The sequence below is a fragment of the Prinia subflava genome, chromosome 3, assembly GCF_021018805.1.
Source record: "Prinia subflava isolate CZ2003 ecotype Zambia chromosome 3, Cam_Psub_1.2, whole genome shotgun sequence".
NCBI lineage: Eukaryota > Metazoa > Chordata > Aves > Passeriformes > Cisticolidae > Prinia > Prinia subflava.
The window spans coordinates 98,351,794-98,375,110 of record NC_086249.1 but is presented as its reverse complement, the minus strand read 5'-3'; the positions used below and the strand labels follow the sequence as shown (position 1 = coordinate 98,375,110).

The window sequence follows — 23,317 nt, the reverse complement described above, 5'->3', positions numbered from 1 at the left end:
TTTATTTGAAACACTAGAGCAGAACCATGATTCTGCACTTCATGTGGTTTTGAAGTCTTTGGCTTGGCACATCTATGTTATCAATTATTGTTTAATTTCTTTCTCTCTCTCTCTCTCTCTTTTTTTTTTAAGTTTTTTTTTTTTTTTCTATGTTCTTCCAATGCTTAACACTTTATGTTTCGGAGGCAACAGAAACGTGACCCAAACAAACAAATTGGTTAACATATTAGTGTGTGGTACATACCTACTGAAGTAAGATCACACATTAAAAAAAAAAAAGCAAAAAAAACCAAACTCCACAAAATATGACCCCCAAATTTCTATTTTCTTTCCAAGTTCTAGCAGCAACAGCTCAAGGAAATGCGTTTCTTTTTCAGGATTAGTGACAGACTGGTGGTAGTTGAATTCACAGATACCTATGGCCAAGAGCCCATTAGAAATTCACCAGACTTGTGCTACCATCATAGTCCCCACATGCACTGTGATACATGTGCTGTGTATCACGGTACTGAGCTTTGGTGGTTGTGCTTCTGGCAGGGGATACATCTAAATGAAAAGGAGAAATTGTTGCAATATGCTGTAAGTGTTCTCTAATTTAACACCACTGGGAAACCAGGACTAGACCTCATATGCTAACTCCTACGAGCAGCTGTAAGAGCAAAGCTGTTTGTGCTCTGAGAGGTTTGTCATGTAAATAACATTTTTTTTCTTTCTGTTTCAGCCTTAAACTGTGAACAGAATGAAATTAATCTTGGAAGGAAGTTGTGCAAACCACTAGGGTTTAATCCTGCACCTTTTAAAATTAATGTGAACATTCCTATAGTTAGATGGTAAAAAACCCCCCAACCCTCTAAATACTATTAAAAGGGATATAATAATTAGCACTTACAGACAAGATTTTCCCTGTCTCTTCATAGATAATGGTTTTTCTGGCTTATTTTTTCTCTTCCTTCTGTTTAGCTCTCCCTTGAACATAAGTAGCAACATTCAGTTTAAAATCCACAGGTTGAATCCTCCTGCTCTTCTTTTTTTAATAATCTTTTATGGACATTACACCCTACCCTCGTGCCTGTGTGTTTGAGGAAGAGCTGCTTCAGACAGTGAATTATACTAGTACCTTGTTTAATAACTAACCTAAACATTTGCCCTTGACATTCTCAGCACCTCAGTGCTAATTAAACAAAATAAACAGAGACTAAATGGAAACCGGGCAAAGTACTTATCCTTCCTCAAAGATTTAATTTGGGATCAGCAACGCCGCTGACGGGAGAGGGATGTGCGAATCGCAGGTAAGTCCACACACGAATAACGAAACGCTGAATTATTTTTTTAAACCCTCCACTAATAACTTGTGATTTAAAGGCCACTCCAGAAGAAGAATCAAGGTCAGGCACGGCTAATCCTGCATCCGAGGAGGCCTTTCCTTTCACCCTGTTCCTCGCCGTAGCGATGCCGCGGTGGAGCGTGGGGTGAGGGCCCGGGACCTCCACAGGGCCCGGGATCCTCTCACGGCCCGGGATCCCCTCACAGCCCGGGATCCCCTCAGGGCCCAGGATCCCCTCATGGCCAGGGATCCCCTCACGGCCCGGGATCCCCTCATGGCCCGGGATCCCCTCACGGCCCGGGACCCCCACACGGGCCGGGATCCCCTCACGGCCCGGGATCCCCTCACGGCCCGGGACCCCCACAGGGCCCGGGAACCCCTCACGGCCCGGGATCCCCTCACGGCCCGGCCGTACCCGCGGGGCCGCCGGGGCAGAGCCGGCGCCTCTCCCGCTCCCGGCGCGGCCGAGGCCCCCGGAGGGGCCGGGGAGGCCGCTCGGGGCCAGCGAGGATCGACGTGAGCAGATGCGAGCGGCTCCAGGCGCCGCCTGCGGCCGCTGAAAGTTCCCCAAAGTCGGCCCCGGCGGGGCGGAGCGGGGCCGGCAGGGCCGCGCCCCCGCCCCTTCCCCGCGGAGCGCGGCCCGGCCTCCCCCGGCAGGGGCGGGCACGGGGAGGAGCGCGCCGGGCCGGGCCGGGCCGGGCGGCGCCGGAGGGCCGGGGGAGCTGCTGCACCTGATACACCGGGGCGGGAGCGCGGCGGAGGAGGGCGGGAGGGAGCGGCGCTGCCGCCGCCTGCGAACGCCTCTCGCCGCCGTTAGACAGCGCTGGTCTCGCCGCTTCTCCCTCCGCCCGCCCCTTCTGCGCGGAGCTGGGCTCTCGCTCCTGTTCCCCTCGGGGCCGGCGGCAGCGCGTCCTCCTCGTCTCCCCTGGGCCCCATGGCTTCGGCCGGCAGCGGCATGGAGGAGGTGCGCGTCTCGGTGCTGACCCCGCTGAAGCTGGTGGGGCTGGTGTGCATCTTTCTGGCGCTGTGCCTGGACCTGGGAGCCGTGCTGAGCCCCGCCTGGGTGACGGCGGACCACCAGTACTACCTGTCCCTCTGGGAGTCCTGCCGCAAGCCCGGCAACTTGGACAGCTGGCTCTGCGAGTCGACGCTGCACAGCGGTGAGATTCGGCTGCCCCCGCTGCCCCCGGCCCCGCTCCGCTCCCCTCCGCCGCCGGCCCCTGCTGCTTTCCCCCCTCCTCGTCCACCTCCCGCTCCCTTGGCCGCACCCCGGGCACTGAGAATTCCTTCCCCTCGCCGTGCCCTGGCTGACCCACCAGCATCCCTTGAGCTCTCCTTCACCCTTGTCTCCTTCGGGCTGTATCCCAGCCCCTTCCCTGGGCTCGCCCCCCGGACCGGAGCAGTGCCCGGGGCCGTGCCCCGCTGCCCCCGCTGGTTCCACGCCTCGCCCGCTGCCGCCCCTGGTCCCCGCCCGGCTCCCCGCGCCGGCCGCCGCTGCCGCTGGGAAGAGTCCCCTGCACCTTTGTCCGCCCGCCCTCCGCACCCTTCCTTCCCTTCCGAGCCTCTTCACCCGTCCCCATCCTCCTCCTTCTCCCCGTCCTCCCCCCAGGCTCCCCGAGCCCGCATCTCGCCGGCGGCCGGGCTGGGGCGGAGGCGGCGGCGCTCCCAGGGAGGGGCAGCGCCGAGCGCCCGTGCTCGGATCGTGCCCAGGGTGCGGGAGGTGTGAGGCTTCAGGGAGCGAAGGGGGTCACTGCCTCCGTATGTGCCGTGGCATTTATTGTCACAAAAGATCCCGAGTTTGAACTAGTTTTGAATATTTATTTCCGTGTGGCGGCTTCCCTATACAGTGAGAAACTGGGATCGAGTATCCTGTAATTGCCCTCCGCCCCCGTCTGAGAAGTCTCTGGTTTTAGAAAGTTGGGGCTTCCTAGACCGGTTGCTACTTTGCCCAGAGTGGGGACGCCTGGGCTCGGACTCTCCATCACGCCGGGTGTGCTTGTGTGTGTCTTTCTCGAGCACGTACTGATCTCCCCATCGCCTTTCACGCTCCTTTGCCTTCATGCCACACTCCCCGTTGTGATTTCTTGATGTGCATTCGTTCTTCACCTTTTAGGTCTTTGATCACAGATTGTTGTTTTTTTAAACGTCATTTCACTATTGCTTGGAGTACTTCAAAAACGGGTTGTGAATTCTAAAAACAAGCTGCCTGTTGAATTTTTTTTCAGTAAATTCTTTTGTAGTACGATAATTGTTTTGATTTTCATGGGTGGTTTTATTTACTTTATGCCTGATAGCAACTTCTGGAGCCCCAGTAGAAACACTGACAAATGCAACCTCGCATCGTTTTCATCCCCATTCCTGTCCACACACACACACTTGCATTGATAAATCATCTGTTTGGATTGCTGTGCTCTTTGGTTGGGTAAATCGTGTAGGGACAAGATGTGTGTTTTGGGAACGAAAGCAAAGGACTGACTACATTCTCAGTGTGTTTTGTTCTCCTCTATTCTCTGAAGTCCTTGTATAGATTCTAGGAAATAACTGATCTCAATCTGAGTTGGAATTACACAGGTTCCTTTGCTGCTGTGCTTATTTTTTTCTGTCGTGTGCAGTAATATTTGAGGGTTTAAATGTCGTTTGGGATTTTGTTTTAAATAACATAAAATGAATTGTAAAGAAAGGCTGGTTTCAGGCAGTTACCCGGGTGTCTGCACAAAGTTTGGAGTGCTTTCTTTTCCTTCCCTGGTATAAATGGAAATTTATGTAGGAATGTCAGCTTCTACGTGTCTCCTTAGCAACGTGAATCCTTTGCCCCTTCTCCCTGTCTCCTGAAATAGTATCCCCTTGATTACAGAAGGACTTTTCAGATGGCTTGAATGAGAACCTGTCTCAAATCCCCCCCACCTCCACACACTTCACTGGGTTCCCCCTCCATCCATCTCCCTGTCACGCATGCGTGTGTACACACACATACACACAAAAGTGGGACGGGAGGAGAAGCAGGACAGCTTATGGAACAGCATAAAAGGACACTAATCTCTCTTGTTCCTCTGTTGGTCACCTGTCTGTCTGTGGGATGTGGAAGATGAATGGGTGAGGATGGAGAGGAATGAGATGTAGTTTTCATTGGATGCTGTGTGTTGAAAATGTGATCTGTCCTCTGCTGGTGCCTTCTATCATGTGCACAAATTCCTGCCTATCCAGTTTTATTCAAGTTCCTTAAATGAGCTCTACCCATTTTCCTCTAATACTTTCCAGTTTAGTGGAGCCAAGTTTTACAAGCTACTGTGGAAGAAGTGAATGATTGTTTTACTTGAGGTGACTGGGATAAGCCCTTCACTTTCCTCATGTTCAGCACAGAGGGCTGCATTCTGACCAGACCTGAAATATGAGAAACTGCACTGTTTTCCTCTTGCTTTCTGCTAGCGTGGTACAATTGCTATTAAAGCCAATAGGAGGGCTCCCTCTGAATTCACCAAGTTGGATTGGGCACATATTTAAGACCATTTTGTGTGCAGGCATTAATATTTTAAGTGCACTTTCCTCCTACATTGTGAATCCAGCAAGCAGCATTTTGGAGATAGTGGAGAGCTCCCACAGGGAAAGCTCTTTTAGCTTGATACCGGTGCAGGCAGCTTTGCAGCTAGCTGTGAGAAGCAGCAGCACACACAGGAAAAAAGGCATCTTCACCCATGGTTTTAAGAGATTTGCTTCATCATCCCTTGAAGGAGAGCACCTCAAGTGGCACCATCAAGGGCGAGCTCATGCTCGAAGCTGTTAAAGCATATTCGAGGTTTAATTAAAAACTTTTCTTGTAATTAGATGTAGGACCCCTGACTGCTGTCAGAAGGGCAACTTGGTAGTGGAGAGCAGAAGGAAATGCACAGAGCATGGTTGGATTGGCTGTTGTAGCAGGGAGTAATCTCATTTTTCCAGTGCTAGTGCTTGGAGCATGTTTTCACATTCATTCTTTCACTGTTCCAATGACTTTTGTAATTTGCAGGCTTTTGTTTGCTCACATACTACTTTTAAACTTGTGTAAGTACTTCTTACTGGAAGAAGTATTGTGTAAGTACTACAATAATTATGGTTCAAATATGTAAAAGAGTGAGACACATTAATTTTTTGACATCTGAAAATTATAAAATATCTCATCTTAATTTGCTTTTCTTTTTTTTCAGAGTCTTTAGGGTCTGTGTAAATCTCTCACTAGCAGCAATTTCAGGAGATGAGAAACTAACAAAGTTGCCAGTGTGGAAAGCTTAGTTATAAAATCTTGAGATTCAAAAATGCAGTTGTAAAGCTCCGTAGTTTCACCAACTGTCTGGGCATATAACTATTTTGTGTGATCAAAGCTTACCTTGGCAAATGCACAAGTTGTCTTTAGACCAACTGTATTTTAAACTTGTGTGTCTTTAAACAAATTTATATTTTAGACCTTATTTAAAATGCATTACATCTAGTTGGTGATGGTTCATTTACAGATTTATCAAGAGTTGCATGAGTTCCTGTCACAGCATTAAAATTAAATGCATCCTGTGTAAAGCTGCCTGGTGAATCTATACCTGCACAGGTACTTGTCTTCTTCCTGCAGATTAATAACAGAACATTTGAATCTGTGCAGTAGACTGCAGCCATTATAGCTCTTTAAATCAAAGATATACAAATGCAATGTAGAAGAAATAAAGGGGTCCATAGAATCTGACCTGCAGGTGAACATTGTCTGTTTTGACTTAAATACGTGTATATGCTATTCATAGAAAACAATGGCTCCTTTGCAGCCTTTCAGTTTATTGTGAAAACAGCATATATGAAAATAGATTTGAATGGTTTTGATTAGCTGTATTCATTCTGGTGAATGTGGGGGTATATGGCTTTGTTACTTTATAACCTGTGGATTTCTTTATGCAACATTCAGTTTTCTTCAAGAATATTATGTTCTTTTAGAACTGTCCATGAATGTTTGAAAGACAAAACATTCTCCAGGAAATACATGCATCAGAGTCTCTGAACTGATATTAAACTTTGTGATGAGCAAACAGTGAAGGTAAGCTTAGCCTGTAGCACAGTGCAGTAAACAACTTGAGTCTAGTTTTATGCTTGTAATTTTGTTTTAATTTGTTCTTAAAATAAAAACAGCATCAGAGGCTGTTCATTTTGTAGCACTTCAAGGGGCTTAACCTTAATTACACATTAAATGCAGATATCTGAATTGACATGCCAGAATAGTCTTGGATGGTATCTGCTTGTTCAGAATCTAAGGAGCTGTTCCAAGAGGAAATTGCTAGCTCCAAAGCAGCTTCCTCATTAGAAGATATGGATCATTGCTCAGATTTGATGTTGACATGTATTTGTGAAAAGCTCAGCAAGGCTGGTAGTTTGCTATAAAATAGCAAAAGAATGAATGGAATTTTACTAGCCTGAAAAAAGTGGCTCATACAACCTAAAGAGGAATTAATAAAACATTCCTTCTGCTGTAATTTTGTGTATTAACTCTAATAATCATCCCCAGCACTTTATCTGAAGATGGATGTAAAATCAAAAACCATACTACTTGAAACTCAGTGTCTAAGACTCTGAGCAGGCTGATCTAACTTTGAAGTTGAGTCTGACTTGAAGGCTGGCCCTACTTTCCATGGGGAGCTGAACTAGGTGACTTCCTAGGTCCTTCCCAGCCTAAATTATTCTTGTGATTCTTTGATGACTGGAACTCTGTTTATGCCTGATGTCTATCTGACTTCTTCAGATGGTGCAGAATGCCTTGAATTGGCTTAACTCTGCCTCACAGCAGCCCCTGATAGAATACTTTAAGGAATGCTCCTCCTCTTACAGATGGACCAGTTATTTTAGCCTCAGACTTCCCAAGGCCATGGCAGCAGCAGATCCTGTTCAGCAGTCTGGACCTTTTAGGATGGCAGAGGCTCCCTTTGCAGCCACCCTTCTCCAAGCACTGAGAGACATGGTTAGAGCACATCTGTGATGTTTGTGTGAGTTCATCTGATCAGGGCAAGAGCACCACGCACCTTATCAGTAATAATACTCCTAAAAAAAAGCAAAAAAGACTTGTAGCTATAGTGAGTTGTTGCTACTGCTGTTGTTCATTGCAATTTTAAAATCAGTAATGTAGCCTATTGCTTTAAGTCTTGTTTATTAAATATGATGTCCCTAGAGTTAGGGATAATGCAAGAAGTTTTAATATTGGATGAGATTTTTATATTTAGAACTGCATAGAGAGTGGCCTTGCTTCTGCCACTGATTTGTGGCCCAAGATGACCACATAAGATTCAGGGCAACAGGAGGAGTGGTAAAGGCCATCCAGCTGTATTGCTTTATGTATTTCACTTGTTCCACTTAAAGGCATCCTTCTGATGGGAAGTACAGTTCAAACTCTTTTAAATGCTAATTGTTTTTCTCAAGGAACAACGGAATGAGTTTTGACAGTTGCAGAAGATTGCTAGTTTTCTGGAAGAACATTGATAACTGGAAAATAGTTACATTCCAGTTCCAATGCAAAGCACAGTACTTCAGATTGCTAAAAAGTAGTAGCTTTTATAGAAGAGGTCAGAAATAGTGAGCTTATTGGGAAAAGTTTGTATAACACATCTCCCACACTTCTTTCCTAATGGCAGAATTTCTAAGAGCTCCAGGTTTTTGAGAAGTTCTAAAGCTGTGGGCATGTGCAGTTGTTTGAGGGTTTTTTATTATTTTTATTGAATGAATGAATATCCAATAATTAAAATGACATAGTAGCAAGCTAGTCTCAGAAGAATGCTGTGTATTCAATAGAGGAAGTGCCTGAGTACATGCTGTACTATTCTGTGAATGAATTATAGATTACATGATTTTCTGTAATGCTGTGCTTGTCTCGAAGTCCTCTGTTGGCAAAAGCAGTGTGCAATGTATGTTGCTTATAAATGGTAAAATAAAGATCTATATAACAGCACCACTTAATTCTTTATTTGAAGTTGTCCTGTGTTTAAAGGACTCGGTGATTTTAGAAATAAAGGCAGGCCACAGAGCAGATATACAACATACCTCACCCCAGCCCACACCTCTACAAAGTGTATATATTTTATATAAATAAGGAATGCAAACTTTATTCTTCAGGAGAGGTGTGTGTCTGTGGACAGATGAGCAAGCACCTGCTGCATTTCAAGTTGCTCATGCATCTGCAACCCCCCAGGCATTTTTAGACCATTTTGTTGTCTTGCTGTGTCTTTGACACAGCAGTGGAGTTCTTTACCATATTTTTACGTATGTACCCAAATTGTCCCCTGCACTCCAATGTCATCTTTGGGTGGAAGGTAAAGGACACTACTTTCCATGGTGAGGTGAGCAGTCTGCAGAGTAGCTGCCTAGTTATTTCCCCAGACTATCAAGCACGTCCCTTGCAGGCTGAGGAGGGTAGTTGGGATAAAGCTTCTGCCTGGTTTATCCTGCCAGTGGGCTGTTCTCTTGCCTGGAACAGTCAACCTCTTTCCTCTCAGTTATCTTTCTCTTGGAGAAGAGGAAAGCCATAGGAGGAGCCCAAGTGAGAAGGCTGCAGCTCTGTAGGGGCTGCTAAGGCCTTTTCCCTCAAAGGTGAGAGAGCCCTGAGTCTGGGCTGCCATGCAGTAATGGTCAGCATTGCTGTGCCTCGGGGGAAAGGTGCACAAACAGCAACAGAGCGTCGGAAGGGACGAGTCAGAGGCTCTCTGAAGCAAGACTCAGACTTGGATTCCCTTGTTTGGATTTGTTCATGGACCCCGTAAATCTTTTTGCGGCTTGGGTCTAGCAGATGGAGGAGGGCAGTTACAACCTACCCTAGCAGTCAAGGAATCCCACTGGGAAAAGGGAGCAGAGGTGTGAGCTTAGAGTCTGGAGCCAGAGCTGGGAAGCAAAGACCTTGCATCTTCCGAGAAGCTCTCTAGCCCCTGGTGGATGGCAGCTAAGGTGACACCTTCCTGCCTTTGCTCCTTCACTGGTTGGCTGCTCTCGTTACCCATTAGCATTCTGCACCTCTGTAAGACACAGGGTCTGCACCAAAAAGCTGTTTTTTTGGATGTCTCTCTGCTTGTTCTCTTTTTCTTCGACTGATTCTGAGTGACTCTCCACTTGGCATCAGGAACACTAAATCATCCTATAAGCCTCTTGTGCAGTAAATGCAAAATGACCGATGCCTTATGTGGAGCCTCTGAATTATCCTTTGGAGGCATTTGGGGATTTTGGCACCCAGCAAAAAAATGCTTAAATTTCTCTTTGGGTGTTGTCAGTGTCCTGGTGAATTAGAGCTATGGGAACGTCTTCCTGTTAATCTCACGGGTGTTGTGCAGCCCTTGGGTTATCAAGGGCTTTGTCCCATGTGCTGCTGTGTGTGGATGAAGACAGATTTCTTAGGGAAAATGTCATGTCCACAAAAAACATCTTTTTAACATACCTGTGACTTAACATAGCTATTTGTTTAAATTTATGGCTTTTAGAAGAAAGCCTTGATGTAAAGTGAGTTCTCTCTTAAGGAAATTATGCTTTCAGCCAGAGCTGGCTGGTTCCTGTAGCTCTGGTAATGCTTTTTAAGTGTCTGAGTGACTTGAGTAGCCACATGCACAACTAATTTTCCTACTTCAGAAAAATCTTATTCTCAATCCATAAAATAAAAAAAAAGCAGAAAATACTTGTTTATTGTCATTTTTGTGCAAGGCTTCACTGTGAAAAGCTGTGGCTAGAGGAATTTATGGAGGTTTGGTGTGGATATTGCCAGAAAGCCCTTCTGCCTGCAGTGTGCAGAAGTGCCCATTGTGGGATCCCAGAGGACTGGACTTGCAGGCTGGCTGTGCAGGAGCAGAGGAGTGTGGACTCAGTAACTTACAGGCTTCCCAGCTTTGGCCAATATCCCCTTCACCCAGGGCAGAATTCTTCTGAGCAGCTCTCTGGGAACCATCATTCTGCCTTGGGTTGAGGCTCCAAAGGTGACCTCTGAGGAGCAATTTGATGTGAGAACTTAATGGCCCCTGCTGTTCCTCAGCTTCTTCACAGAATTCAGTGGACCTTCGCCTTCCACAGAAGCCTCTGCTCGTGATCCTGCTGAAGAAAGAAGAAATCTCATTGATCATGCAACCAAAGCACTTTTAGGAACTAGAGTTTGCCTTTATGTTTTTATAGATACTCAGAATACTACATATACTATACTATGTTAGCTATTTGATATCTAAGTTTGAATGTGAAGCAATTAGGAATATCTCTAGCTATTATATTTATTGAAGTTGATACTTATGATACTCAATTGTATTTATTTAAACTGATTTTTATGATACTCAGTGGGTTATATTTAATTTCTTATGTGTGGGTGCCTCAAGTTTCTCTGCTTCATGCATTCTTTCAAAATCATTATTCTTGATTTTAAATGCTATATTGCAAATTCTTAAGAGTATTTATTGTCTGAGGGCAGGTACTTGATTGTTTCTGTAAGAAATTAAATCAGTTCACATGCACTGTCTGAAAGAGCCCTGTACACAAATGCTTCACATATTCCACAGTATGTTTCTATGCCCACCACTTCTTTTACTTCTTTTACATGGTAGAATACCATGTTGAAAAAAATATTTAGTTTTGGGATACCTTACTGAAAACATGGTATCTAGACTAGCCTTTTGCATTCATCTTTTTTGTGTTAAAAAAAGGACCTAGTTAGTAAAATACGCATTTCAGGACTTAGATGTGTTTTCTTCTTATTTTATGGCTTCCCCTGATTTTTTCCTAGTAGTGAAGTATTATTTTGTCCAAGAAAGTGAGGAAATAGCACTGCTCTTAATTAAAAATTGCTGTACAGCTTAAAGCCTTGGGACATTTCTTTTGGGGAAAGAAGGGAGGAGAGTTAGAAATGTCAATGTACAGTTGACATTGTGCCTCTGGGTCACTAAGAAACAAGCAGAATTTCCAAATAGCAAGGAGACCAAGCTGTTCCCTAGAAAGGCACTGACTGTTGTATGAGAAACTAACTGAAAAGAAACATTATCATCATGGTTTGGGGGCTTTTTTGGTTGTTTTTTTTTTACTATTTTTTTAACTGAAGATGGTAATTTTAATAATTTTTTTCACCAAATATGTATTGAGTTCGTATGTTCATATTTATATATATTTCCAAATACTGAAGCCCACATCTTCAAACTAATGGGCAGATTTTTATAGTTAAAAATATGCAAACACTGTAATCGCTGTCAGAACTGCAGTATATATTTCTCATGGTTATAGACATAGGGATGCTTTTTGGGGATTTTAAGACCTAAAAATAGGATATATTAAGTGAGCCTTTTCTTAAGAAATCTCTCAAGTTACTTAACAATTGTCAAAAATGTCTTAATTCTAGTTTGGATGGGATAGGTGGCACTATTAGTGTAGTTCTTAATGTGTTGCTAAAATGATGGAACACTGAAAAAATCTAAAGTTATCTAAACTAAAATCCAAAGTTATCTAAACTAACAAAGGAAGTCTTATTTGGACATGACATTAGGCCACAGTGCTTTTTAAAGTATAAAAGTTTATTAACATTTCTGTGAGTTTTATTAGGCTTTTTACCAGTTTCTAGTATTTTTCGTAGATAATGGATTTGTATTTAAAAAACCATAGTGGTGTACAGTGCAAAAGACCAAGGTGTATTCTTCAAGTGAAACCAATTTGTGTTTTGAATGCAGAAAAGTAATAATTATCATCTATAAAGCCCCATTTTACTTGTGTTTTTACATATTTCTTTCTCTGTGAGAACAAGCAATCTTACTGAACTGCTGAGACTCCTGAACTTACAGTTCTTATTAGTAACTTTGCAAGATTGGTGCATGCCTAGAAGAGGTACAAGCACATTTTGGATACTCTAAAGTAGGTTTATGATGTTTATGTTCTGGGTACCAGCAGTTCTGTGTAACAGAACAATCTCCTGATCCCATTTTGGTGTTCTGTGCTGTAAATCACTCTTGGGTAGTCTGAGAAACACTACAGATCTTTACTGCAGAAAAACTGTATTTGCTGTATGTGTTTATATTGTAGCTATCTGATTTACAGGGTGCTCGGCCTTCAGAGCTAGTGGTTCTATTTTCTTTGTATCTTTCTTTTATTTTGTGTGAACTCCAGTGGTCCGGATTAAAAAAAAATGCTGTTAAGTAGAAGACCCATGGAGAAGATTTGGCTTTCTTGATCCACCATAAGCTTAATTTTACCACCAGATCAAATGGCTTTTGGAACTGAAAGTTAACATTTTTCCAAGATGACAAGACTTAAACATGTAGTTACTATGGTAGCCAGTGCAGGAAAGTTTAGTCCTGTGTTCTTTGTGCACTAATCTCTGACCTTCATGATGTTCTCCAACCAAAGTCCCTGCAGCTCAAGGCTGGTAGCATTGTGTGCTCCTGTGAAAGGGACTAAAATAAATAGGCAATTCGAGATGTGGCCCAGAGCACAACATTCAATACCTGGTCCCCAGCTGGTGTGAGGAACAGTAAGAGCCTCCTCCTGTCAGCATTGCTGAGTAGGTTTTCTTACTCAAGAAATTAATTTTGTTTATCCAAGTCAGTTCTTTTTTAGTTGGGAGTGTAGGTGTCTCCCAACACTCATTTGTCCTTTTACCTCCCACATCAGTACTATAGTAAGGTAGTTTGTTTATTTTTTAACCTTTCTAAAATCTGTGTATGTATATTTGTCCTGGAAGTTAAACTATATTCTAACCCCACATTTATATCATCTTTGCCTGATTTATTATTAGTTGTTTAGTAGTTTTTCCAGTGTGGTTTTGGAAAGCAATCGGATGCTCAACCTTTATTCCATTTAGCTGCTATTCCAGTGTTGTACACATTCTCTTTGCATTAGAGTTTGGCACCTGATCAATGCAAAGATAACATTTAATATTTTATTATTTGTGGTGACTTTCAAAAAATTTTAGTTTCTGAGTTTTCCTGTCTGGCCCTTTGCTTTATTTCATCAATTTTATGTGTCTTTTAACTTTGGTGTGATATGGATTTATGTGGCTGGTCTTTGTATCTGTGTAATTTTCTAGTGCAAGGATTCCTTTCATATTGTTCCAAAGTGGTCCATTCTGTTTATTTATTTCTGGTTTTGATATCTGTAGTGCACTCGCATATTGGAAAGAATCCTTTCTAAATCATTGGTACACTGACCACTTGGTGTTTCTGAAGGCTCATGTTAGTATTAAAAACCACTCGCCAAAACATCTCTGTCCAGTACTAAAATCATATTTTCATCCCAATAATGATGGTGTAGCAATGGGACACACAGCAAACTGACATTAGAGATTGCATGCTGATGATAGAATGGAAGACTGTTCCCATCCTCAGGGTTAACCCAGTAAGAAAACAAGGAGTAAAATAGCTTGGAAGGTTGAGTACTTAGTAATAAAATTATTAGTAAAGGACATGCATGGATTTCTGCAAAGAATCAGATGTGTGTACTTGCACAAACACACCTTTAAAATCACTTTCTTTTCAAGCAGTGCTTTTATAGGTCTTCTACCCACTTTATTCTCTTAATCTCCTTCATCCTTTTTCATGTAATATATGAAGGCTTTTTGGTATAATAGCTGCCAGCATTCCATTCCCAAACTCCACAGCTGCACTGTCTGTATCTTCAGCAGATTAGATTCCTCTTGAAACTGGATCCATTGTTTATTTAAAACAGTACTTTTTCTCATTCCCAAAAGAGCATGTTCATTGTTGTTGTGTTGTTTTAGTAACCTTAAGATATCTAATTTAATTTGCAAATAATAATCTTATTTTCTTTGAACTGTGCAATGCATTTGGACATTTTATTCTGAGTATCACATGACTGCTAGTATTTTCAAAGTGGTGAGATGCAAAGGATCCATAGGTCCTTTTCCCATGAGTTGAGTTTATATCATCTTCCTTGAACTAGTAAATAGTAATAATAAGCAGTACATAGTGATCTGATTCTTTTTCTTGATGCCTGCTACTGGAGAGAGGAAAGATCTTGGATATTCTGTTGGGAAAAGCAACAGTCCAAAGCCTGTGCCTTTCTAAAATCCCACAGAAGCTCTTAAGTTAGATCTTGGATGTTGTATACATGTCTTGGCCATCAGGTTACAAATGGATTTAGATTTATGTGATATAAGACTGCAAAAATGTTGTTTATAGCTGCATTCATTATATATGAGAGTAACTAGAAAATACCCTGAGCCAAGTGCAGGTGTTGCTTTTGGGGGAAGAAAAACTGATGCTTGAAGATGACTGACATTTTAAAATGGGCTTGAGATTTGACTGGGTCTGCAGCTAATGACTGTTACTGCCTTTGGAGAGTCTTTACTTCCAGTTATCCTTTTGTGTTTAAAAAATATTTTTTTTTTAAACCTTTGAGCATCTCCTCAGTTTTGCTACTCATACTGTGTGGCCTTGGTGCTTCCCAAGGGACAGATGTGTATGATGAGGCTCCATACATTTCCCTTGCTGTGTCATCCTGATCAGTGACTTTCACCCTCTTTTGTGAGAAAGTTACAGCAGGCTGAGGGTCAGCTAACACGCCAGCTAATCCTGAGCCAGCCTCCATTTCTCATTCTAAATTGGATAAAAACCAGGGGACCAAATTACTCAGTTTTACTTGAGACAAAATCCCAATGAGGCCAACTAAGGCTTAAGTAAGCGTGAGAGGTTGTGGCACTTGGCTTCTGAGTTACATCTGTTTCATGAAGGTGATTCACTAATTAGGGGAAAAGAAATTCAAGGAACGACTGTTTATTTACCCGAGCCTTGATGCAGCCTCTGTGTTCCTCATAATTCTGGTGTTTCTGTCAGGCCTGTGGGCTTGTTTTACTGAAATTGTATTATTATTTTTTTTCCTCTCTTTGTTTTTTTCCCCCCTAGACTGGCAGATAGCTACTCTGGCTCTGCTGCTGGGTGGTGCTGCCATTATTCTCATAGCTTTCCTGGTGGGGCTGATCTCCATCTGCGTGGGATCTCGGAGGCGCTTCTACAGACCAGTTGCAGTCATGCTCTTTGCTGCAGGTAAGCACTGGCATCATTAAAAAGATTTCCTTAGAGCAGCTGAACTTTCATGGAGGGAGATAGGCCTTGTTCTGCATATTAATTCAGAGGTGTTTGGTTACTTCTGTGTTAACTCCAGTGAGGTTTCTCAGGCTATAGGTTCTGCACAGCATTAATCATTTTTTCCAGTTGCACTATTATTAGTTCATAAGCAGTTATTTATTTGCATTATATTTATTGCTTTGTGAAGTACATGCATCAGGGGAAACTGCAGAGGATAAATCTCAAAATACCATTTTTAATCTGTGACTTTGTGCTGTTTGATATCCCCATTTTTATTCTTCATGCAAAGCCATTTTTATTTTAATGTTCTCTCTTTTGCAATTTTAAATCAGGGAAGTTAATACTCAAAGGTGAACCCTGGAAGCTCTACATGTGAAAATAAATAGGATTATCTTGCAAGGTGTTTATATATGCCCCTGTGCCATAAGGAATTAATTTTGTTGTGTCATCTCGCTTGGTTATTAATTTAACAAGCTGTCACAGTGTAGTCCCTGTTTGGTTTTAAAAAGGCAAAAATGGAACAGTTTATATAAACTATCACAAAATCTTAAGGGAGACCTAAGAATCTGAATTGTCTTTAAGACTGGTCCAGTGAGGTACAATTACAATATCAAATCATCTCGTTTTATGTATTCTGGGGCTTTGGGGCTTCGTCAGCATGGATGTTTCAGATTCTCCTGAGATTCACCAGCCGTGGTTTGCCTTCCTCCTGTCACTCACATCTGCACTGGAGCCAGCAGCTTAAGCCCCTTCTGATAGCCCATAATGAAGAGGATGACAGAACCTTCGGGATGTATTTAAAAAAGCCACTTAGGAGGATATGAGAGGATGAGAGTGAGGAATTGGAGGGAGTTTGGAATGAAGCACAACTCCGGGAAGGCTCCTGCTGCCCTCTGCTGATAACATTGCCTTGATGGAACCGAGCCCTTCATGATGCACTTTTATGTGCTCAAGACATATTCCTAGATTACATTTCATTTGCTTTTAGGAAATTAAAGCAGCCTAGGATCAGATTCCCTGGGTGGAAATCATCTGGGTTTTTCTTCTATGTGTTGCGTTGCTTGCTTGGTTAAATGAATAAAGGTACTGGTGCCATTGTTTTAAAATTTAGTGTTAATTGTGTGGTTTATAAGGTATGCTGGGCAGTTAACTTCGAAGGAAATGGAGTTAATTTTTGTAGTGGTTTCTTGTTTGGCTTTTGGCTTCATTTCTCATAAAGTTGTGGTGTAAGTTGGTTCAGCCATACACGCCTATCTTGCCGTGTTGCTCATTTTGTAGTTAAGTTTGTACTAGAAAAAGAAACAGCTTTCCACAAGAAGAGATTTCCTCAAATCTTACTGTTTGTCTTCATGTGCTCCCCTCTCTATAAAATTGCTTTTAGTCTTTACTACAAAAGGTTGGTGGTGAAGGGGGATAATGCTTACTTGAATCTAAGAGGAAATTCAATTTGCTTTGCTTATGATGGTGTTCACATCTTCCCTTTGCCTCTGTGTGCATTTTGAACAGCCATAACCTGAAGGATATGAAAAGGGAGATGATGAGACCAAGACAACCTGCCCTGTTCTTCATTATCTAGCAAATCTGAGGAGAATCCTTTCAGGATTTAACACTTACATTGTTAAAAGGCATTTCCTGCAGATTTTATCTTTGATGTCAGCAATTTGTAGAGATGAATAAGGATGGCGTATCTTGAAAGAATTGCAGAAAGAATCCCCCACTGAAGAGGGGAAAGTTAAGATTGTGGCAGTTTGTGCCTTATGCAGCTTTCCATGGATTCAAGCCTTCGTCTGTGGATTTCACAAATCTTTCAGGATAAACACCTCCCTGACCTGGGAATGTGCTGGCAAGACCAAATATTCTGTGTAACTGTGACTGGGAGTCTATCAGCTGCCTCTGGAAAAAAGGGCACAGAATGAATGCCCAGATGCATTTAATGATGTGTGGGTGTTGGGTAGAAATGGTCTCTGTGTGGAAGAAAGGACAAAATGGAAAAGTTATTTCCAGGTGCTTTATAGAGTCCAAACGGTTGGCTCCAGGCTATTTTTTCCTTCAAGTTTTGATTTTTTTTTTTTCTCAGCTTCAGGTTTCAGTTAGCAACTCAGTAGGTGAGAGAGAAGATTGACTGACTAGGACTGGAAGGGATGAGAAAAAAAGGGACCAAAAAAACCAAAATTTAACCTAGATGCCGAGAATAGGCCAGCAAGTAATGAAGAGATGTGAATGTGTTTTCACAGAGCTGACAGTATGTATTTTAATGTTGAAAGCCAGAGGAATGCCTCAGGTAATGGACAAGTGTGGAGCAGACAGGGAGGCAGTTTCAGGAAATCTTGCATGGAGCCACCTTGTCTCATGCGGCTCTTTGGTCTAGTGGAGGTCTCCAGCTCATGGACCTGCTGGGGTGCCTTGGAGCTCTGAACCAGACTGGCCCTGAAAACTGCACCTTCAAAGGGCAGGCTCACAAAAACGACAGTGCAGGATCTTCATGGTACACTCACTGTTTAATTAAGTGCTAACCAAGTCAATTTAAGGACAGAAAGAAAGTGTGCTTGCTGAAAGCCCATAAAAGAAACAAAAGAAAAACTAATGCTTGCCTTTTGGCGCTATGTTTTAACAAATGTGACAATGTTTGGAAGAATAACCTGTTGATGTTAGCAAGCTTTTAACACGTTTCACAAGATGCTTTTACATGCAAGCTAGGGAAAACAGTGTCTAAAGTGAAAATACTGTAAGTAAGAGAGTAATATAAAATGGTGGCAGATAATAATTGGAGAATGCTTAAGGAGATATCTTTTAAATCTGACAGAGCACTGTCCAGCTGGATTGCATCTTTAGTTCTGTGCTATTACCTATTTTCATAATGATGTGGAAGATAGAATGAAAGTTTGCTTGTCAAATTTTACAGTGGAAGTAGAAAAAACTGCAGATACATTGAAAGCCAGAATTTGATTTTGTGAAGTTGATGGAATGGTCTGAAAAAGTCAGACTGACTTCAGTGGATTGTAGTGCAGGTTGCTACAGGGCATCAAAAAGAGTCATAATATTAAAGAAATACTGTTGGGAAAATACTCTGTAGGTTATGTACTCCAAGCTCCTTGTTGAGGCAGGATGGTCACTAACAGTGACAGCTTTGTCTGGTCTGGTTATGAAGAAATTCAACCATGAAGATGTTGCAGCCTTTCAAAGAAAAAAAAAGATGACTGAAATTAAGTTTTCCTACTTTCAAAGTATTTGTTGCAATTTCTGCATGTTTAATATGATGAGTATGCTTATATTATTTAATATAATTGCTTATATTTCATGTGAGTGGAATAAAATTTAGTATTCCTGTTCCCATATTGCAAGCATTGTAGTGCTTCATAAAAATGTGCCTACGTTTGAAGTGAACAATCAAGTTTGAGATGATTAGCCTTTTCTGAATAGCATTTGAGTGGCAGATTTTTTCAGATTTCCTTTGCAGCCTGTTTTTTCTCCAGGAGAAGACTTGTGCTTGTGAAGAAAGACAGCACACACTTCCCTTAAGCAGAGTAGCATAGCTTGGAGTTCCTTTAAATTCATTACAAACAGATCAGTAGTTGCAGGCATTGCTTTCAACATCTTTTGGGGTCATGCTGGTCATTTCTCATAACTTTGCTGACTGCTGTTTCTAGCTTACACAGCTCCCTTTCTGTTCTACAGGGAAAAACAATGACAGAAGGCAAAATTAGTGCACAGTGATGACAGTGCCATGTAGGGTGGCTGCTCGCACCAGCCACTTCTGCCAGCACTTCCTTTGAGTTCTACAGCAGCATATCTGGACCAGTAGTAGGAAAAGCTGGAACCTTCACTGTGGAAATGTCAAAAAAACCTTCTTGTGTGTGTTGCTGCTTTAGCAACATGTTTCTCTTCCAAGAGAATCACTTTTTTTTTTTGGTTATGTTTTGACAAGTCCAATCTGTAGAGTGAAATTAAGCATACTTCATATGTTACACTGGGGAAGGTGGAGACTTCCTTGTTTTGCACTTGACACAGACACACATGGAGCAGTTTCTGCACTGACTCAGCAGAGATGCTGCATCCCCAGTGCAGGAAGCCACTAAAGAAAAACTCATCTATTTCCATACATTTTCAGAAATCCTTTCTGACCTTCAGTGGTCTTAAAGATGAGTCTGAAAGCTGAGCATGTGTTGAGGTGCTTTTGGATGTAAAGATGCTCTCATTATACAGAACTGGAATGCATAATCTTTTCATAAAAGTAGTGTATCCTGCCAAAGTTTCTCAAATGTTGTGCAGTATTTTGTGAGCTGACAGACAAAAAATTGTATTCAAATAGAATAACATTAAGTAACACCTCAATAACTGTAGAATAATAAAAAAAAAGTCCTGTGGATTTTGATATTCACATCAGAAAATCCACTGTGCAAACATTACTCAGACTGGGTCAAGTATGGGTCCAAAGACTACTCTGTAGGCTAAGGTGGGATGAGCTGAAATTTCCAGTGAGTGTTTTATAGTTTTATCACTGAGGTTCCAATGAACATGGGACATGATCTCCCCATACCAGTCCTGTCCTCAGGACAGGTGAGCAGCTGGCTAATGAAAGGGGCCAGCTGGACAAGGGCGTGTGTGGGAGTGAAATGGCCAATGTGTGTCTGTGGTTCTCAGAGACAGTGCTGTAGGAAGTAATGTTTTTGAAGCTTTTTAATGTCTTGGGTTTGATCTATTTTATTATCTTCTTTTATCACACCATATTTCTGACCCACCCCCTAAATTCATAATAGTTTGCCAGTTTGAAGTTTAGTGACTGATCAAATTTTATAGATTCCTTGGTATTCTGTGTGAGAATGTCATTAATTCTGATTACAGGACACAGTAATGCATATGAAATATGTGATTCACTGAGTCTCTACTGAGCACAAGTATATATCACCTATGACAATGAATTATGTCTAGGCTAAGTAAATTATTTGATTCTCAGCTACATTTCTTAATACGTATTCTTGCTTCTTGTTTTGACTTATGCATAATGGCAGTAGAAGTAGTTTTGCAGTTATGGAAGGAGTAATGACTGCAAAATAAGATATAAAGGAGAGACAGAAAAGAATTTGGAAATACTACTCTGTTTATTTTGTGGGCATTTGAAGGAATCATCATTATATCACAGCAGTAATATTTGTTCATCAACGAGGGAGTATGGAAGAGCTGCTTTGTTCTCTGTGAATGAAATGAAGGTGATTTAAAAAGAGCAGCACTTACAAGCTAAAAAGCACCAAAAGCGTTTTAAATGTGAATTTCAGTTATTTGATATTTTCTTTGTTTAGGGAAGCAAAATAAGTCTTCTTCTGACATTTGTATTTTTTTTTCTCTTTCAGTTGTTCTCCAGGTGTGCAGCTTAGTCCTTTACCCAATCAAGTTCATCGAAACGGTCAGCTTGAAAATATACCATGAATTCAACTGGGGCTATGGCCTGGCATGGGGTGCAACTATATTTTCATTTGGGGGTGCCATTCTTTATTGCCTGAACCCTAAGAACTATGAAGACTATTACTAGAATCATTTAATGAAAAGAAAAATTTAAAAAAGGATTACCCCATCTTTTCTAGCTCACAGTTTTTTTAGAACACTTGTGGAGCACCAAACAGTCTGCTCTGTTGATAAAATAGCCTTTGCCTTTTGGGTGTGAACACTGTAACCAGCTTTTACAACCATTTAGAAGAACTGCAAACACTAGGATTGCTGATCTTACATAGGCAGATGCTGCAAGCTGCTGATACATAAACTTCATTTTTCCTCACCACAAGCAAAAGGATCTACGTGACAGCGATCGTTGTGAGAAAACTAGTTGGAATGAGAATGCAATGCCAGCATCTGCTATTGCCTTCAGGGGAGCAGCTGGTATGGGCTCCATTTAGAAGTTTCCCTGTATCATAGAGGATTCAGATGTCTGATAAGCAGGCGATGGCATCTTGTACAATAGGCTGAGTTGGCCCCTTGTTACTTGCTCAAAAGCGCTCTTAAGGACTTACTTGCAAGGGACTGTGTTGAGGGCAGTGAATGTAACTGGTTAATGACTTGTCTAATATCTGCATTCAGCAGTCTGCTGGGAGAATAATTTAAAAAAAGAGAAACCCAAACAAGCCACCAACCCACACAGGCTTTCATGAATTAGTAATCGACATCACCGTGCCAGCTGTAGCAGATTGTTGAAGGAGGTCCAAACCCAGAGACGTGTGCTTCTGACTGTGTAGTTGGAAGTTGTCTCAGCTCTCAGTGTTTTGCTGGAGGGGTGAAGATAAAGGGGAATGGAAAAAGACCTGTTTTGTCTCTGAGACATCTAAAATGTATGAATGAATTGCAGTTGTCCTGAGTACCCATTTAACCTGCAAACATTGTCATGAAAAGAATGCATATGGAACAAGTTCAGTTATATTTTTGAAAGGCATTTGTTATGAATATATATATAATGCAAATATATATGCAGGGGGAGAGAAATGATTCATCTTCAAATTGTAATATGAGCTGTGATGCAGTGGTTAAAATACTAACTTTGTGCACATTCTTGAAAATCTTGGATTGGTGCCCCCAATTTTGATTGGTGTTACAAAATAAACACACAATGGTTTGTCTTCTGTATATGCCCTTGTACAGACTCTGTGTTATGGGAAATGCTTAAAAGTTCACGTCAAGTTAAGGTAGAACTGGACAAAAACAACTTCTTGCTATTCCATGTGTAATATAATACATGCTAAAAATTCTTTTCTAAGGATGTTGCAAATTTTAAAACTGCCATTTTTTAAAAATCTGGTTAGGTTTTGAGTATCCTTGATCATCAAGAATAAAGCTGAGACCCCATCATGTCCATATTAAAAGATTACTACTTCAGGAGGTAATCTCTTGTTTTTAAAAGATGAGTTTCTAATGGACTTTTTGATGATTATGTACATCTGATTACTCCTTGCTTACTATGTTTCCCACTTAAAACATCCAGAGACTGTACTCGTGAAATGAAACCCAAGATAAAATAGGGAGAACCTTCACATGAATTTAATCCGCATCACTTTTATTTTTGTTTACAATTTGCTTATTTGGATATTTTCACTTACTTATAAGCATATTTTTATACAATTGTGATCTTTAGAAATAACTATTTTTTTTAATGGAGAAATTTAAAATATATTCTTGGTGGTCCTCTGCACAAGCAGATGTGCTGGGGTTGCACATCCACTGTACACAAATGGTTTTGCTGGTTCCATGGGAAAGGCTCCTGAATTACAGGGCTTTAAGATGCCACCTCTTGTGTTGCTGCTGGGCCAACACCTGCAGAGTGCTGGGGGTCTGCAGTGAGCAGGGGACCACGGGGCTGCCTTCAGGAGGTCACTGTGCAGGTACTGCTGGCTTGTGGAGATAGTTTATAGAACTCTGGGGTGCTTCGGAGTTCAGTCCTTACACCGTGGCGGAATATTCCGATTCGGCGGCCTTTGCAGAACCAGCAGTGATTAATTAGATTAGATGGAGCAAAAGGACAGCTTGACGAGGAGGGGACTGCCTGGCAATGCCTGGAGAACAAAAGGGATGGGAGGAGAACCTGTATCCAGTTATTTCGCAGGCACCAAGAGAGCATTTGTAACTCTGCTTCATTTCCTGGGACTGACTTAAGGCGGATATCTGGTATATAGTAAACTCAGTAAATTCCTGAACAGCTGTGTAGTTCTGCTTTTATTTAGCAGCATGGAGAACATTGTGGTTTGGCATGGGAATTGGATTAGTGCAGAGAAGACCACTGTGATAAGATGTCTGTACCTTTCTAAGAAGATGGTGTTTTGGGGCTGGCCTGTGTGGCATTTTCTCTGTGCTGATGAGAAGGTACAATGCTGAACCCATACCTAATTAATCAAATTGTTTTTCTTTATGTAGAGTTTGAGCAACAGCAACTGCCAGGCCTAAGGCAAATGCTAATGAGTGGTGCGTGCTCTGCAAGTCA

At 41.9% G+C, this 23,317-nt stretch overlaps 1 protein-coding gene across 1 annotated transcript; it reads left to right on the top strand.

Annotated features, from left to right (window-relative positions):
- Positions 1-1,986: 1,986 nt before the first annotated feature.
- On the top strand, positions 1,987-23,033 carry TMEM47 (transmembrane protein 47). The gene is made up of 3 exons (XM_063393001.1): positions 1,987-2,484; positions 15,178-15,318; positions 20,709-23,033. The coding sequence occupies exons 1-3, from the start codon at positions 2,259-2,261 to the stop codon at positions 20,885-20,887; spliced, it is 546 nt and encodes a 181-aa protein (XP_063249071.1). The 5' UTR covers positions 1,987-2,258; the 3' UTR covers positions 20,888-23,033.
- The last annotated feature ends 284 nt before the right edge of the window (positions 23,034-23,317 follow it).